The 18854-nt window shown below is 41.3% G+C and overlaps 1 protein-coding gene across 1 annotated transcript in view; it reads right to left on the bottom strand.

The window, feature by feature from the left end:
• Positions 1–206: 206 nt before the first annotated feature.
• The window catches only part of nxph4 (neurexophilin 4), a 52217-nt gene continuing 33569 nt past the window's right edge, over positions 207–18854 (bottom strand). The window contains exon 2 of the mRNA XM_075462209.1: positions 207–1593. Within this exon, the coding sequence (XP_075318324.1) occupies positions 790–1593 (804 nt within the window). The 3' untranslated portion in view covers positions 207–789. The remainder of the gene's footprint in view (positions 1594–18854) is intronic.

Below are 18854 nucleotides of genomic sequence, written 5' to 3'. Positions count from 1 at the left end.
TAACAAACTTCTCTTCCAATACATTTTAGAAAATGAATAGTGCATATCATCTCTAAGGCTTGAGTATGAAATCCTTATCAGAAGAAAATGTGACTTAATTCATAACAATGTCCTTGCAGAGTCAGATAACATGACTACCCTGCACAGCTTGCGCCCTGAAATCGTGCTTCAAGCTCTGAATGAAAACATCCACCCGGTGAAAGTCAGACAGTTAAAGAGATTTTAATGTGCTTGTTCATACAGTATATTGTATGCATATCCAGCATAGCATTTCTCATACATATAACTCTCTTATAGCCATGGTTTGCAATGTAGAGCTGAGAATGATTAACAGTCAGTCTACCATAGCATTACATCTGCCACACAGTAATGGCACAGCACAGCTGCCTAAGAGGCTCACTCTGTACTCGGAGGACACGATACAGATTCCAGCTGTTTTTAACTGAATTCTCCAACTGCAGAAAGTAATAACACGGAGAAACATATATCTAAAAACAATAAGTCTCATGAAGTTTAGTACATTATTTACAGAAAAGAAAAAAGACAAACAGCGGTTAACAAATACAAAGTTGGAAAATATATCAGAGAATCAGCCATATCCTAATCATTCATAACTCCGATTAAACATGATTTAAATCCACAATTCACAGCAGTTCAGAGGCAAAAAAAACTGTCCCCTGCTTTTTCATTAAAATCAATATGAGTATTATCTTCATCATTATCATCATACTCATCACTGTTTTCTTTACCATTGTCTCTTTTTTGTCAATTCATTTGAGTCTCATTTACTTATACGAAATAAGGGCGCTCACTTTGGAAGTTGTAGTCCGGACACACCTTTTGAACCAGCTTGTAATCAATGCTTAAGAAAGAAATGAAAATGCAGATCACCTTGAAGGGTTTGGCACAGAGCCAGGAAGCGTGGGACTGGGTGTACTCTGTGAAGCAGGTCTGAGACGGATCATACAGGCAGGGTCTGGACTTCTTTGATCTGTCGGTTTTCTCATACTCGACCCTACAGTTAAGGGTCTTTCCCTCCTTGGGGTCGATGGTGGACTGCTGTGTGTCCTGGATCTGGATATCTTGCTGGCTGTGGGGGTTCTGCCGCTGCTGAAGAACCTCAAACTCCACCACTTTGGTCGGGGGTACAATGCTGACTGAAACATTCCCTAAGCTAGACGAGTTGTGGCGGAAGTAAACGGTGAAAGTCCCATTGATGTGGTCCACGATCTTCCCAGTCACCAACAAGCTGAACTTCACGGTTTTGACACTAAAGTAGAAGTCTCCCCAACCGAAGATCTTCTTGGTCTTCATGTTTGTCTTTAGTGAGGGCTTGCGCTTGGAGCGATAGCCTGTCTGGTCTAAAAGCAGGGACTGGTTCCGTCCCGCATCATACGGGTTAAAGAAACTGTAGGTGGGTGGCTTGGACTTCATGGGCGTCTGGTCGATGGATGTGGAGAAGATGCGGGTTTGGTAAGGAGGCTTAACAACTCCTCCAGCTGTGCCTCCACCCATTCCATATGGAAGAGTCTTCATCACTGACCCCACAGGCCCCAAATCTGAGAGGTCCACTTGCTTCTCCAACCCTTGGACCTGGAGAAGACAAAGAAATTTGAGGAAAATTTTACCAATGATTTGCACAATAATTTCAGTTGTTGTCAAGGTGCTCTCTCCTTAGAATGACCCAGTTCCCTGAAATAAGAAACAAAAAACAACCTAAACTAAAAAAGGAATACAAAAAGTAAAACTGCTTTTAATTTAGGCAAATTCACAAGAATGTCCATATTTTTGTTCAAGTGATAGATAAAGAATAGATTATCTATCTTGCTGCATTTCATATACTGAATGCAGGAAAACAAAACCATCTATTTTTGTTAACACACTTTAATTTTGTAGTCAGAGTTGCTCCAGAGAGCAAAACATCTCTGTATATAAGTAATGGATGTGAGTCTTTGTTTGTTCAGACAGCTTTCTGCCTTTAATCCACAGCTGAGATGGTTATTCACAGGGCTGATTGACTGGAAATCTCGCTGCTCTCTTTCATGTCTCATCAATCACATCACAGCCAGTGCCTTCCATATGCAGACATGTATACCCAAACACACATTTTCAAACACGTACACACACACACACACAGACTTCAAGCTAGTCCTTATTACAAATTGACAATGAGAGGCTTTACAACGATTGAGAGGGGTTACGTGCGCCTCTCATGAGAACGCATTTGGATGGAGTTTGAAACAATTTTCCTGGGTGATAAACAAGCATATAGGCTACCCGACAACACACAAAGACACTCACTCACACAAACACGAAATAGCATTTCAGTCCTACTATAGGATCATAGATTTGTGTGTTGTCATGCAAGGAAAGTTTCTGTCTTCAATCATTCTTATCCAGGACAGTGTAACCGTTAGGTTTTTGCCAACACTAAACTCAACTTTCATCAATCAACCTAATAACTCCCACATATTGCTATTCATAGAAGTAAAGGTACAGCACTCAATACAGCACCTAATGTATTCAGTCATTCAATTAAAGTATCTCCATTTCTGCTGGCCATTCATTAACACAGCTGGGGAGCTGATTTCTAAGCAGATTGATTGGAGGGAAAATAACTGAAAGTTTATTGACCACTGGAAGAACTAATTGCCAAAGAGAGAGGTTTTGATAAATGACAAGTGACTGGGATAATGTCCCACAGCAGCTTTTTAACACACCTCTTTTCCCCTTGGTGCCACGACAGAAGGCCTATGCACAGGTCTTGCAATTTTAAGCTGGAGACTATGTGATTTGAGCTGACATTGGCATTGACTGGCAGGAATAAGCTTCAGTTGATGGCAGAAAAACATCAGAATATGTACGGCAACAAACAGTGTGCACAGTGCATGCAATATGGGGACTTCCTGTGAATGCGCTGTCAGCAGTGCTGTCAGCTAGCTCCATGTGTTGCCATCTGTCAGGGTAACACTCTGCTGGTGCAGTCCTAATCATTTCTCTGGTGTATGGCACAGAGCTCAAATTGGCATGATCATCATAATCTTTAACCGTTCTCTGAAACAGGATCACAACATGAATCTCAACCTAACCTTCATTGTGAACTGTATGAAGCAAAAAAAAATATTTCATGGTGGGGTCTGAGGTTGTTTTGAATCAGTCTAAAGAGGAGGGGGAAAGCAGCTGTTCACAGTCAGCATCTTTAAGAAACATCGATTGAAGGAAAAAAGATGAGTATGGAGGAAGGGCCTCTTCGTCTGTGGCACGAAAGTAATAAAATGCCAACAGAAACCAATAAATAGATGGACTTACCATTAGCATAAATATGAAATTTTTTGTACTTGACAGTAAATCCATTCAAAGGGTGAGTGTTTGTTAGAAGAAATATCAGATATTTTCTCCTGACATGAAATCCATAAACTATGGACTTTTTGAAACAGCAAATGTTTGCTATAAGGTCATTTTAGGCTGCCACATCCAGTGAAAGATTGACGATTTGAGAAATAAAGCCTAATGCCTTTCTTCATTGTCAGATGCTATTCAGTTAAGTTACAATAAGTGAAAAGTAACTTAAGGAGTGATGGCCAGAGGGGTACTGTCGGAATGATGAAGAGGTGATGAAGCTAAATGCACACAGGTGCACACAGGCAAACACTCCTACAACCAAACACGAGGCGCTCTCATAGCACATTTAGGCTTAAAGGATAACTGCTGTATTTTCAACATTAAGCCTCTTTTCTGAGTCGTCTGCAATGTTTTAGAACCCCCCTCACCGCTTTTTTGATGTTTACTGCTGTCTCCGGTATTTGCCTAATTTTGATTCATCTCAACCTGCTTCAGAATGGCAAGTCATGTGCATGTCCTAAAAGGTCCGTAAAAGCACCATAAACGTCCGTTTTCAGAATCATCAACTCACCGGAGTGGTTACTGGTGTGCACTGGTAATCCATATCAAATTTCGTTGCGAAAACTTGCTTCTGTTGTGTTTTATTTGGCACCTCGTTCATGCTCAAACTATTTTCTTAGCCACCTCAGAGCCATGGATAAACTCAGCTCAGCAGTTGAATCTGACTTTTCGTTTCGGTGAAGGAGTAATATGGGATTTACAAGATGTCAAATAAAACACGACAGAAGCAACTTTTCGCAACAAAATTTGATGTGGATTACCAGTACCAGTAACCACTCCGGTGAGTTGATGATTCTGAAAACGGACGTTTATCGTGCTTTTATGGACCTTTTTGGACATGCACATGACTTGCCATTCTGAAGCAGGTTGAGATGAATCAAAATTAGGCAAATACCGGAGACAGCAGTAAACATCAAAAAAGCGGTGAGGGGGGTTCTAAAACATTGCAGACGACTCAGAAAAGAGGCTTAATGTTGAAAATACCGCAGTTATCCTTTAAAGCTTACTTTTGACAGAAACTTATTTATATGCAAACGTTTTGTCAAGTCTTGGCAAAGGAAATATTTTCTTGTTAGTTGAAGTTAAAGGAAAAGTCATGACAAAGGTTTAGCAAAGATCCTTTATTGGATTCATTTGCAGGCTCACACCAGGATATATTCACATGGTTTAATGTAAAGAAAAAACAAAACATACCTTTTCTTGTGCATTAACAAAAGACGTGGCCTTCTGTGTCCTTATTGATTTGTGGGAGCGTTATAACAGTGGAACTGAGGGAGGGAACCCAAAATATGAACCATTCTTTTTTTTTTTTTATTTCATTTACTTAACAGGCCTTAATTGGCTCATTTGTACTTATAAGACGGGCCAAGAATGGCCATTTGGAATGGTCAATTGGGAATTTCAGAGCTTGATAACCGTAAATGTCATCCAGCCAGTCAAGAAGTGAAACTGAGAAGGCTTCTACAACAGGACAATTATCCCTTGAACAAAATCAGGAATTCATAAACTGTATGTAATAGATGCTTGTAGCCACAATGACATGAGTTTGTTATCTATATTTTGTAGACTCAAGTTTGAAGTGCCCTGAGATGACATTTGTTTTGATTTGGTGCAGTATGAATAAAATTGAATTGAACTGAAAGTTTAAAGGGGACATATGAAGACAAAAACACTTTTTTTTATGTGCTTGAGCACATCTATTTGTTATCTGAACCCTGTCACTTTGTGTGGGGCTGCCTACGTAAAACAAATATGTAATTCAGATTTGCAGAAGGCTCAGACATCACTGGCATTGATAATGCTCTTTGTTTTAAATAATATGTATGTAATAAAGGCTTAGGATGGGCACAAATATTGCTCTTTCACATGGGGAATGTAATGTGGGCATGAGTCATTATTCAAAATGCTTTGCAACATGTAAACAGGAATATGAGTGGAATATCCTATCTGAAACTCATGTTCATATCATAATCAAAACATTGCCTTATTTAGAAATATATTGTGGTCTTTATACACATAGGCACTGCCAGATGATAGAGACACCTAATTCATCGGTGGCTGCGCACTCCGCTGAGAAAGTAGTTGTGGCACTTTATCACTGTGATAATTTAAATAAAACTTGTCACATTTGCATCACCAAACTAAATACATTTAGTCTATTTGTGAAAATAGAGCATAGTGTTTAAAAACTTTTTGGTAATGACTAATGAGACCATAAACTGATTAAAAATGTTGACCGGGGTATTTAAAGTCCAAAATAATTACAGTTTGGGAAACAAGAGGACAGCAAATGCTTCTGCTCTATCCCTGGTACCTTGTCGGGGCTCTTATCCTGCATTAATATGTTACTTTGTAAACAACAAATCTAATCCAATCCAAACTAGCTTTATGTATAAAGCACTTTCAAACAAACCAATGTGTGCAGAAGAAATTAATTGAAATAGATTAATTAAAAGTCATAAAATATAAGTGAAAATAGCTCCTCTACAATAGAAACAGTAAAATATACCAAAATAAAGGTTAAAAAAAAAAGATAAAGTCATGTCAACAAGTTAGAGGGTGCCGAAAGCCAAGAAGAAGAGATTGGTTTTCGGGAGGGATTTAAAAACTGACTGAAGAGACACAGTCCCCTCTGAGCTTATGTTTACTTTTTAGACACTTTCAGGAGCGACTGATCAGCTGACCTGACTGAGCAGGAGGGTATATAAAGGTGTAGCAGCTCAAAGAGATAGGGCTGGGCAAGAGCATTTAGGGATTTAAAAGCAAGTAAAAGAATTTTGAGATGGATCCTAAAATATATGGACAACCAGTGGAGTAAGGCTAAAAAGGTTCTGAACCATGGCCAGACAAACGAGGCTTAAGGGTTGGTAGTGGTTTGTCAAATGACATTTGTCAAGGAAACCAGTGAGAGTCTTTGGCCGTTTCTCAATATGCGTACTTGTCTGTACTTGTGTACTCGTGTACTTCTGAAACGTCATCACCGAAGGACCAAGTACTGTTCCAATTTAAAGTACTCATCCAGACAAGTACGCTCCACATTCCCGGATGTGTGCTTGCTCCGCCCATTTTATCGAGTTTGCTTCTGTGGTGACTTGTGTAGACTTCAGACAGCTTGCTATCCCAGAAAGCAGTACGGCACGAGCGATGATGACGCTTCCATTCCAAATGCACAATGACCTTACTTGTGTGCTCAGAAGTCCGTACTTCTGACAAGTCCATACTTGTAAGCACACGCGTACGGACTTGCGTACTTGGGTATTGAGAAACGGGCTTTGTTTTTTTTTCACTTTGTGATTCCTTGTTTAACAAAGTTTTCCATTCTGATGAGTTTTTTTTTTTAACTTAAATTCTCACTTGATGCCTTGACACAAAAAACATTGAGGTTGAATCACTTTAGTAGTCTTGAAAACGTTATAATGGCAACATTTTTTACTCTGGCAACTGGGCTAAACTTTGCAGAGGAAAACAGCTCATTGATCACACAGGCACATCGAGCCCTCAAATCCATTAGACATGATTTAAAGGCAAATGTTAATAAAAGCTCGAGTGGATAGGATGAGTCCCCTCTGAAGGTTATCTGTAAACTCCCCTATGAAGAGAAGCTTTACATGTGTTAACATAGCATTAGAGTAGATATTCCTGTTTGGCTGAATGCTGGAGGAAATAACAGCAGAAGGTGGAAAAAGTGTTGTGGTGGACTTATACATATGTATGATGCAGACAACTCAATAACAGCACAATCGGAGAAAGAACAATCAGATTACAGAGCTTGGGAGATAGAGGAATATAGTAAAGAAAATGTTATTAGTGAAGAAGTAGAGGAATGAGAGGGGAGAGTAAGGAGATCTTGTGCATTTTCTAGGAAAGGGGAACATGAATCATCTTCTAACTTAATTTTGATAGAGCTTCATATGAGCAAAAAGCATACTTAGTAGCTTCCTAGATGGAGGACTTATAATGTACCCAGATGTACATGCAAGAATGAAATGTCGGAATTGTTCAATGAGAAGACTACAAGTGCAGCAAAGATATAAACACAAAAGTGACAGGACTCCCTTTTCCCTTTCCTGCAAATAGAGAGGGGATTAGTGGGGGAAAGAGATACTAATTTATCAAATGAGTTCAAATGAGCTCTACAGTTGACTGCTGAAACTTGATAAGCATTACATGTCACCACAGTTAAGCTCCCTTTTCATCATTAAGGATACTTTGGATCAATTGGTGCACTTCTGTCTCTGCTCTCTTTTGTACTCTCTCGAACGGATATCTGATCCCCTATCTTCAGTTTGTTCATTCTAACATTCATCTGTAACTTCCACACCTCCTTGATAGCAAAAGAATTCAGAGGAAATGAACAACACTCACGGGCTCCCCAGCCCACATCCGACTCCCACCCCCCCATAAAGGACTGACGTGAAGATGAGAGCTGCTTGTCTCTGAGCTCTCCCTGAATCTTGTTCCTTTGTTTAATTGGAGTTTTATTGGAGACAATCAATTCATTTCTGTCTGTGCTCCAGGCTGCATTGATCTGCTGTCACAGAGAAGAACCAAATGTACAGTTCCACTCTCACCGCAATGCAAACCACAAGCCCTGAATCTATTGATTATATTTCTCTTTCTAGAGGTTTACCGCACTTTTCAGCAGTCACAGCACACTAAGTGGGGATAAGATGTTGCAAAAGTGAAGGTACATCAGTTTTCATTTGTAGCTCCTGTCGTCTACATTGGGCCTCCAACATTTTTAAAACAGGCAAATGCAAAAAAACGAGATTCTGTGCCAGTAAGAACATCTCAAAATAAAGACAGTTGTCTTATTGTAGTTTATACCGTTGGAGATTACATTTATAAAACTATCTTGCCACAAGCTGTATGCTTTGGAAAGTTCTTGAACTGCCGTGTCTTTAATGTTAACTCTAACTCTTTAATCTAACTATGAATGTGATTAAAGTCAGTACCTCAAATACCTCAAAGACTAAGTAGCCAGGCAAGCACAGTTATCAAGGGTGAGTAAAATGACAGCAACTATAAACAGTCAAGAGTCATGAAGAAATACTGAACACAAAGAAAAATACCTATATGTGTGCGCATTAAGACTATCCGTCAAATGAATGATGAAAACCTGGGAGTATATATTCAAGGAGAGTAATGGCTAAAAGACTGAAGATGTGGGATAATCAGGTAGCAACATAGATGTAAAACAAAAGTAAGCAAAGATACCTTAAAGAGTTTCAAACTGAAATTCGGAAATGTGTGCAAAAGTGACAGAAAGGGCAAAAGAACTGAGAATTTCAAAATAATCTAAAAACCCAAAACCATGAAGGCCTCGGTATGCTTCTCCGTCGCTATCCGTCAATCCAACTCCGTGGTCACGGAGAGGCTTTAAACCTTTCGAAGTTCTCTTTCGGGATGTCGGATACGCAAGGCAATTCCCCTCCCGATCAGTAGGCGTCGCTATGCTAGACGATCTAATCTCGCGACGTCTATCGTGAAAGTCGTTGATTGTTTACCTTCCGGCTCCGTTTCACCCCTCACAGTGAACGATGGCGACCGAGAGAGAAAGACTTTTGTTTGAAGTTGGAGCTTATTGATATTGAATGCAAATAATTTTGACCAAATGTTGGCCGGCCCACAGGAAAGAACTAACTAACCGGAAAAGTGATTCCGGAAATGATGTTGTTAGCCGACCAATCACAACCCTTGCGGTCTCCGCCAGTCTCCGTCGCCTCGACGGATAGATAGGAATTTTGGCCGACGCACGCGCTCTGTAGACGACCATAAATCAGGCTTGACAGTAAAGAGTAAACAGCGCCTCTAAATCAGCACCTTCAGCTCAGCTTTCTCTGTCTCCTTGTAATTGTACTGTACTATTACTGTAGCAGTTAGCACTATGTAGAGTTCCATCCATCCATTTTCTATACCTGCTTAATCCAACTCAGGGTCGCGAGAGGCAGGGTACACCTTGGACAGGTCGCCAGTCCATCACAGAGACAAATGAGACACAAAACCATGCACGCTCAAGCTCACTCCAAGGGACAATTTAGAGTCACCAATTAACCTAACATGCATGTTTTTGGGTACTGGGAGGAAGCTGGAGTACCCGAAGAGAACCCACGCATACACGGGGAGAACATGCAAACTCCACAAAGAAAGGCACCGGCTTGGAATTGAAACTGGAACCCTCTTGCTGTGAGGCAACGGTGCTAACCACCGTACAGCCCACTATGTAGAGTTATACTTTGCAAATATTTTTCAACAAAAAAGACAATTCATTATCACTGGTAGCTCAGCTCTGCTGCTGTGGCAGCACCAGGTAAAGAATAGAAGCTCGCACATTCTTCTTTTCAGCCACATCCCTATTTCCAGGGTGCTCCAGCTGTTTTCATAACAGATGGGTTTCGCAGTCCCAGTGATGAGATCTGTGTGTCCACACTGTGGTGCTTCATTGATGCCACACATAGACCACATTGTTTCTTGTTCTGTAAACAACCAAAGCAACTTTCATTGGCTGAATCTGAGACTTTAACTGATAAAAAAATCCCTCCATATTTCTGAGGTCTTTTTTGTTTGTTTGTTTCACAAAGGGATAAATATGCTTAGATTAATCTAATGCACATCTAACAGTTAATATAAAGCAAATATAAAGACTGAATTACTAAACCAAGTTATAACCTCCTCCCTTGAAGGTCATCATCACTTCTACTTGCAGCCAGCTAATCCAGACCCAGTGTTTGGAGAAGGGCAGTTATACTACAGAAAAAAAATACTTGGTAGGTGATTAGATGGACCATCTGTCTATAACCAGCGGTGATGAGTGAACCCGAGACATTCGGACTAATAAATCAATTCAAGTAGAGCCTGTTTATGAAATCATACTCCTACTAAATTCAGATGGGAATAGAATGAAAACAACTTTTCTACTATGAAAAGCATTCATTGTTGCTGTTTGCTTCTCTTTCAGGTAAGACATACCCTCCAACTCCGGTATAACTGACAGCTTAGAGCATCCAAGTCAACATCCTTTGAAGGTGCTATCGGTGAATTGTCACTCTTAAAACTTGCTCATAGGTGCAATTGTTGATATTTTGACCCCATATAGAATCTGGCAACATGGGGTCTCTCATGAACTCACAAATCATACAAGAATCCAGCTGCTTTGGAAAGTAATCACAGCATTACCATGTATTATGGGTGTTCTGATCACAGCTGGACAGCACAAAGTACATTTGTTCACACGTGGCAGTAAAACCTGGTCCGTTAAAAGGTAACTGAAGCCGACAGGACAGATTGGAGCTTTGGTGGTGTGTTTACAGCTGCTTTGTTCAGCTGCTGCTGAAATGGACAGTTAAAGTTCCCATGGCATGGTATAGTAGCGGCACTGTAAATGGGCTTTTGGAGGCTTCAGGATGTTGTACCCCCAGGCGTTCTCAAAATTCACCCGGAAAACGCAAATTTGGCCTCTTAAAGGCTGATTTATGCTTCAGACGCAAAGCCTCTGACGCTCGGACGCAGAGCCTCTGCGAGCGTCAAAATCTTGACCACTCCCCCACGCAGAGGCTCTGCGCGCGTTGTCGTGCACCTCAGAAAAATCCTGCCTACACGACAGACGCACGCAGACCACCAACGGAAGTGCGCAGACAAAAGCGGCTGTGATTGGTCCTCGGTGTGCCTTTCCGGTTGTCTGTGTGGCTTCCTCCTTTGCATTTTCGCCAACTGCAATAAAAGAAGCTGTCCTTCTTCGATGTCGAGCAACTCCAGATCCATATCTTGCATACACTTTTTTTTTTTGAAAGATAAACACTTCCGCCGGCGCCGCCGAAAGTTCTCGTCACCGCCCACCGAAATTCTCGTGAGGGGAAACTGCTGTGCGTCCCGAGAAATTCCAGACCGAGGTTGCAGAACCATAACATGAAAAGTGGTTCGCGACCAGAGCAAAGCAACACGTCAAGACGATAGACGCAGAACTATAATCCGCCCTTTACAAGAAAGCCGCATTTCAGCGCTTTCTCCAGTGCCCTGTTTTCCTAATGAGAAGCAAGGAGGAGCGCGAGGGGTGTGTCATGGCTGAATGGGGGCGTGTCTGATTCTCTGTTTTGGCTACGCGCATGTTAGCTGCTAGTAGGAAAAAAAAAGAAAAAAAAAGAAATGGCAGGTGAGCAAACGCCTTCGACCCGGAATCGGACCCTGAAGCCGAGGCGCAGGCAGTTCAGCAACAAACGTCTCAGAATGGTGAGTTTGAAATGTTATGTCTGGAAACGTTTATAGTTGGGTCGGTCCGAACCACTTAGCCTACGGTAGCCTAATTAGAGCAGAAATTGTAGTCACTACATCAGGACTACCTAAAATATTATTTTTGCTTACAAAGCGTATAAGTTCCCAACTTATTTTGCAATGTGGGCACGTATTTGCAGTGCTAACATTAGTGAGTATGGCTGCTGGCATCTCCAGTCTCTACACCAAGTAACTTTCTCAATGTCGCCTTGCATTGTACAACAGTAACACTGCCAAAGTATTTCCCATAGTACACATTGCCAACGTTATGAAAAACAACTGTAATAAACGCCGGTGGGTAATTTCATGAAAATTGCAATTGCAATTACCCCCACAAACACTGTCCTGTTTGGCAAATGATTCTCCACCCAGTGTTGACATAAGGGGAGCGATTTATAACCAAGTTTTCTAGACAAAAAGGTTTACATGCTATAATATACAAAAAAAACATACCTCATCATATCCTGACCAGGTGCTGGATCCAAAGTGTAACTACACGAAGTGAAACTTATGCTACAGATTTCTGTGTACACCTTTTTAGTAGCCTGTCTTCACTGGGAACAGCCAGCTGTTCGTTGCCCATGTAGTTATACAGTAGCCTATGGCACGCAAAAAACATGATAGTATTCTGACCAGCATGTAATTATTCTCCATGCTCACCTGTTAACTCATTTACTTGCCACTAAAGACGTTTCATTGTTATATTTGCCGGCATTACCTGAAAACAGAATATCATTACACTGTCTTTTTTTTTTATAATAGGTGTCAATGTGGAATTTGCGAGATAATGTCCACAGAAAGGGAGAATAGATGCTGTATGGAGATCCCTCAGGTAACACTGTAAACATTTCAATCTACCTGTTCCTGAAATGACACTTACCATGTGTAGTTCTAATCTCTGGTCACAGCACTACTAGGAGAAGTGGCGGCAGAGCCAGCATGTATGCTGGATCATCCAGGGTTTGAGCCGGTCTGTCTCAATGTATATTCGCTACAAACCGCTGGGCGAGTCTACAGGCACCATTTTGGCAGTTTACGCCTGAGAAGAACGCATCGGTAAGCGTTGTAAAATAATTACTCATAGCCACATACATAGAGTTTACAGTATACCCACCCTGAGCCTGATAATTCAACTATGCAGACAGTATGAAGAGTGTTTGTAGATTTATTTACAAGACATTATTAAAACACAATCAAGAATAATCCATAGGAATATGTAAATATGTACAACATAGCAATAACAGAAGAACAACAACATTCTCTGCAAGTGTCATTTTTTCTATCTGTTCTTCCAGGCACTTCAGGTATTTGGCCTACAGGCAGTTTGTGGCGTGGTGCTGGGGCTTTTTGGGTCGCCGGATCAGAGTGGTCATTCCTGCCTGTGTGGTCCTGCGTATCCGTGCCGAGTACCCCGATGATGAAGGATACTGCACCGGGTTTAGACTGCCTCGCGTGTGAAAAATTAGGTCCATCAGGACATCCACATACCCTTTTCACACAGAACATTCATACACACACGCACATGCACAACATTTGTATATTTCAGTAGTCATTTGTACATTTCAATGTTTATTTTTATATCTATTTATATATTTATATATGTTCTATATATTTATTTCTCACATTTTTTGTATTCCTATTTGTTGGAATTAACCTCAGTAAATTTGATAAAGGCAAAAGTAGTTGGACTTGAATTCTTGAACTTTTGAGGTCTTACCAAAGGTTGGCTTAGTCTTTTGATGTTTGACTGCACTCTCCCTTCTTGGATTTGGGAAAGGAGATTTTGAAGAGAGGTACACCGTCTGCTGTCTGGGCCTGTGGTCGGTTCGCATTGTCATTAAAGTGGATTGCCGCCAAGTAGTCTGAAAGTACAAGAAACAATTTGTAAACGGTGTTTCCCACAGAATTTTCATTTGTCATGGTGGTGGGGGTTAGCTGGTAGAGACACATGCATCATCATGGGAGAGCATATGAAAAGCTCTTTTCCAAAATGCTATAAAAGCTGTTCTCATTACTTTTTTTTAAATCTGATTTCAAGCATCAGGAAAAGTGCTATTAGCTGAGATTTACATAACATGTTGAAACATTTAAATGCTGCTTTTAATGGTAGTAACAAAACAACATTTTTGAAAGTAGGTATAAAGCATTTTGGAAAAAGCTTTTCATATATTGTGAAGTTTCATAGGAACTATGATCTGAAAACCCCCTAAAAGTATACATTTTTTGGTAAATCAAATATAAATTACATTCACAAGACAATCTTTTCAGGGGACCTGGGGCCTCATGTACAAAGCGTGCGTACGCACAAAATAGTGGCGTACGCACCTTTTCACGTCAACGATCAGATGTATCAAGAACGAAAAGACCGTGGAAATGTGCGGTGCCTCACGGCAGCTTCAGGGCTGGCGTACGCACGTTTCTGCAGCTGTTGATTGTTTGGCGACACCTAAGGTGATGTTGGGAAACTGTTATAATAAATAAATGTGAAAACAATTAGTCCTCAGACTGTGATGTGCACATTTGAGATAGATGAACAATTAATACTGATAAACAATTAATACACCCATGTGTCTCCATTTACACGAGTGGATATAAAAGCAGCGCAAAGTGGTGCAATGGCTGCTTTAAAAGTATTAGAAGACTTTGCAAATGGTGCAATTCAAAGAGAGCGTGTGTTCACTACAACAGAGAGAATTTGCTGGCACATGATGGCGACTCATTAGCCGTTTTGAGGGAAATCCTCCTAGAACTGTGCGCAGAGCTGCGGCCGGCGTTGGAGCGCAACACAGCGAGGAGCCATGCGCTGCCTGTGCCCACAGGTGATGGGCACACTGGGGTTCCAACCGGGGCATTCCAGAGGGAGCTGGCCAACCGATTGGGAGTGTGCCAGTCTACCCTGAGCCGAGCCATGCCAGCCGCGTGGGGCAGAATTAACCGCATCTCAGCCACGTATATCAAATTCCCAACAGGCCAACATTAAAGCTCAATTTGAAGCGAGAGCCGGTTTTGTAATCGGAGCTATCGACTGCGCACACATTGCTATAAAAGCGCCATCACATGATGAATTTGTATGTTAACAGGGAACATTTTCATTCGATCGATGTACAGATCATATGTGATGCGTAAATGCAATTAACCAACATTGTGGCGAGGTGGCCTGGTTCAACGCACGATTCATACATTCTGAGTAACAGCATCGTTGGGAACAGACTATAGGGTGGCACTGTGCGTGATGGGTGGCTTCTCGGTGAGTAACTTCATTATTGTAATTGTCCTAATATTATTCCCCGTGACGCGTGTTCACAGCATCATTATTATATTATATTTATTAGTCGGTGGTTAAAGTTAGTTTATTTCTGTTTTTTTGCTGGTTAAACTTCAGTTTAAGATCTTTCTAACAAGCCCCTGATCGTCTCTGTGGGCAAATATTAATAACCCCGTGCGTAAAGTGTGAAATGTCTTAATCAGCCTCGACTTTTCCCCGGCGCACTTCTGCACGTTACTGTATGAACACGTTGTTGTGAGTTATACAAAAACATCGGTATTTAGCTTGGGGGTAATCAGTCACCCACATGAGCTCCCACCACCCCAGAGAGAGTGTCACCCATTGTTGCCCCGACTCTCTGTTCAAACAGAGTCGGTCACCCCCCCACCCGCCTGTTTTGGCCACACTGCAGCGGTGGACAGCCAGTCTCCGCTTCACATCCACCTTAATGTGGGACTACTTCTTCACTTCTGCTTGTGAGGCTTCTCAGACCCCCCAGCATTGACAGCCTCAGGCTCTCCCACACACTCTTCTTGTGTTTGCCGGAGGACAGTGTGCCAAAGAACACATTTTTGCGGGCCTTCACTTCAGAAAGTAGCACCGACATCTCGCTTTCCGTGATGTTCTTCTTTTTTCCGTCTTATTCATTCTTTTTTCTTTATTTTCTGATCGTGCAGAGAGGGGAATCGCAGGTGCAGGGCTCATTTAAATATGATTTGCGTATTTAAGTAGGGGTGTGGACAGGGAGGAGTCGGGTGCTCCGTCATGTGCGCTCAATTCCACGTTGATTGGGATGTACAAACGAAATGTGCTTGGATTAATGCGTGCGCACAGATTCGTACATCCGACGTTGGAGGCCATTTGGGTTTGAGCGTACGCCATGTTTCAGTAGGAAATCCACGCAAGTCTTTGTACATGAGGCCCCTGGTCTAGGTGTTTTGTGCCTTACAGTGCTGGAGAAACCCGGCTCAATAATGACATTTCAGACAACAAAAACTTTCAACAACTACAAGGTAAAACATCTCACCTGCAAAGCATTCCAATATAGAGAAAGACAACATTCTTCGGTGTGGCTGCAGTCCTATTGACAATGGGGTCAGTCTGGCAGGCAGCATCCCTGGTCCGGGATGTCTGGACGTGAGCACTTGATGTGCTGGCCAGTGAAGAGTGAACCTGATGCAGACAGAGAGCACACATCTCATGGTTCGAAAGCTGAGCATTACACTCGTGATAAACTGACGAGTCACGACAGATTTGAAGTCAAAACTGTGTTCGAATTGACAGATACATAATGGTGTATGTTCGAGGGTAGTCGGCAAACGTTTGTTAAACATCCTTCACCTAGCCACAACACCCGATCGCGTATCCCACACGAAAGACGCAGAAACGACTCGACGTAAACAAAAAAAAAAATAAAATAAAAGGTCACCAAACCGTAACAAATGCTTACAAAATATAAAGTCACCAATCGAAAGAAAGGCGTACAAAATATGAATTGTTTTCGTCGGGCGTCATTTTCCGTGTAACAGACGTATCTAGCCGCAGAACATAACTAGACTTGCTTACCTAAGTATTCATGCTGTATGTAGTCCCCTACACGTAAGGTACTTGGTCAAAAGACAAATGTCTTGTTTTACAACCAATTTTCCAAATCTAACCAGTTTAACAGAGTATTGGTTTTGTAGCGCAGTGTAGGTTTCATGGATAAATACCTCCACAGCTAATGTTGGCTAGTTAGCTGGCACCCATAAAGTGCTAGCGGCTAGCAAATAATTATGACTTACTTGATCGGTGTGGGTAGCTGATGGACCGGCAAGGCTTGGCACTGATCCAGGCTTCAACTTCAGGTGTAGGGCAAAACCTGCCCTGTACTGTCCCAAGTTGTAAAAGCATTCCTCTGAAATGTGTCGCGCAAACACTGACGCTCTTTGGAACATGCATGGGCACCCGTCCCTCGTAAATGAAATTAGCCATTCCGTTTTCAAAGGGACAGAGGATGGAAGCGCAAACAGACTCTTCTCTTCATCTTCACATCCTGGCACAGTACATTTCGCATGGTAAAGTCGTTTGGAAGCCATTGCTGTATCTTCTGTGACTGTCTTCAGTCGTGGCGAGTCTCGGTCTACTCCACATGAGTTGGGCGGGTAAGGTAATGCAGGTGTGGGTGGAGACAGAGGGCGTGGCGGAGAGAGGGGGTGGGAAATTTTGATGAGCTCTATCCTGGCATGACGTCATACCAGGAGCCTTGAGTCAACGAGACACTTGGAGGCGCTCTATTCAAAACACGGAGGAAATGCCTGTACTGCTCAGTGAATACATTTCGCAATTTCTACTCACTGGGGTGACTTAAGGAGGCTAGAGGAACTCATTTTAAGGCTAAAAAACCTCTGAGAGTGAAATTTTCATGCCATGGGACCTTTAAGACAAGCAAGATATTTTCTTTCAATGATGATACCCTGTGAGTTTGGACACTTCCTTTTATAGAATATGTGTTTTCTATATGACCAGAAACTGTATGTCCAAGAAAATACCCATGTGGAATTTCTGCTGCTTGCATGGAGTCACGTCAGAGCAGTGAGTGGTCCCTCACTGTGACCCAGGATGGATTTGTGGCCACACTGTGACAAGAATGTGATCACAACTGTTGCAGAGCATCTCTGAAACTGATCACATCTGTATTTAGCACTGTCTGCTTGTATTCCATGTTTCAGGTCATATGGTCATCCTCAGTGAATGTGCATTTCATATGCTCAGTTGCATCTTATTATTGGTAATCAACAGGGATTCATCAGTTCAATCAATCAAATCTATATTACTGTGTATAGTGACCTTATTAGGTATATTGGGTATTTGTCACAAGAACAACCAAAACACATTGAATATTGTTCATGCTTTTCTTGTATTTTACATCATATTAATTCAAATAAATTCAGTGACTTTGATGCACAGCCTTTCTAAAAAGATGCAAATTTTTTAACAAACAACTTACAATAAAATGAGATTCCCCCTTACGTAATACATGCCATAAAGATGATCTAACAGACAATTTGTATTGGTTGTCAGATCAAAATTTGAACAGTGGAAAAATGAATATTAATATACTAAGCACCAATGTAGACATGCTGGTGGACAGATACAATGAAGATGCTGTCTTTGTTGGGCTTAAAGCCTCTACCAGCAGTAACTTCACTCTGCTTTGACAATAATCATTAAATAAAAAAGAGAAACTTTTCACTTTTACAACCCCCCCTTCAAAAAAAAAAAAAAAAATGGGAAAGCTGAAAATGACATTTAATTACAAAAAGCAAAAGAAAGCCAGGAGGAAAAAAGATAAACCAGTGGGGGGAAAATTGAGAAAGTGAGCATGAGAGACAGAAAGAGGAAGGGGGTGGGGGGCCCAAGAAGAAAAAGAAAAGGCAGTAAAAGTGATTTCGCAGTCCAATGGTGTCGCTGGATTATCATGAAAATGAAAGCTACTGAGTCAGGGAGTATCAGGGAGCAAGGAAATGGAGCTGAGGCAGATAACACAGCAAGGGAGAAAAAGAAAACGAATAAGAGAACGAGTGTAGAGAAAGCAGAGGTCTGTAAGACAATATGAGGCGAAAGTGCAAAGAAAGAGAGAAAAGGTAAAAAGACAATATATATACGACACACAGTGAGATTATGACTGCAATAAGACAAAAATGAGAACCACTTCAGCCAAAAGAGAATAATCAGAGGTTTCTTCAGAAGTAATATCTGTAATATTGTTTCAAGAAGACCAGCTGAGTTATAAAATAATTTCAGTTACAAAAGGGGATAAAACCTTTATCCATATTAAGACAAATGTATTAGTATTTAGGTGACAGTGAGTGAAAATGTATCTTTAAAAAACATGTGGTTGGAGCACAAAGATACAACAAACAAAGACAAAGAAAGA

The sequence above is a fragment of the Odontesthes bonariensis genome, chromosome 3 (genome assembly GCF_027942865.1).
Source record: "Odontesthes bonariensis isolate fOdoBon6 chromosome 3, fOdoBon6.hap1, whole genome shotgun sequence".
NCBI lineage: Eukaryota > Metazoa > Chordata > Actinopteri > Atheriniformes > Atherinopsidae > Odontesthes > Odontesthes bonariensis.
The sequence above is the reverse complement of the archived record's forward strand: the minus strand, read 5'-3'. Positions and strand labels throughout refer to the sequence as shown.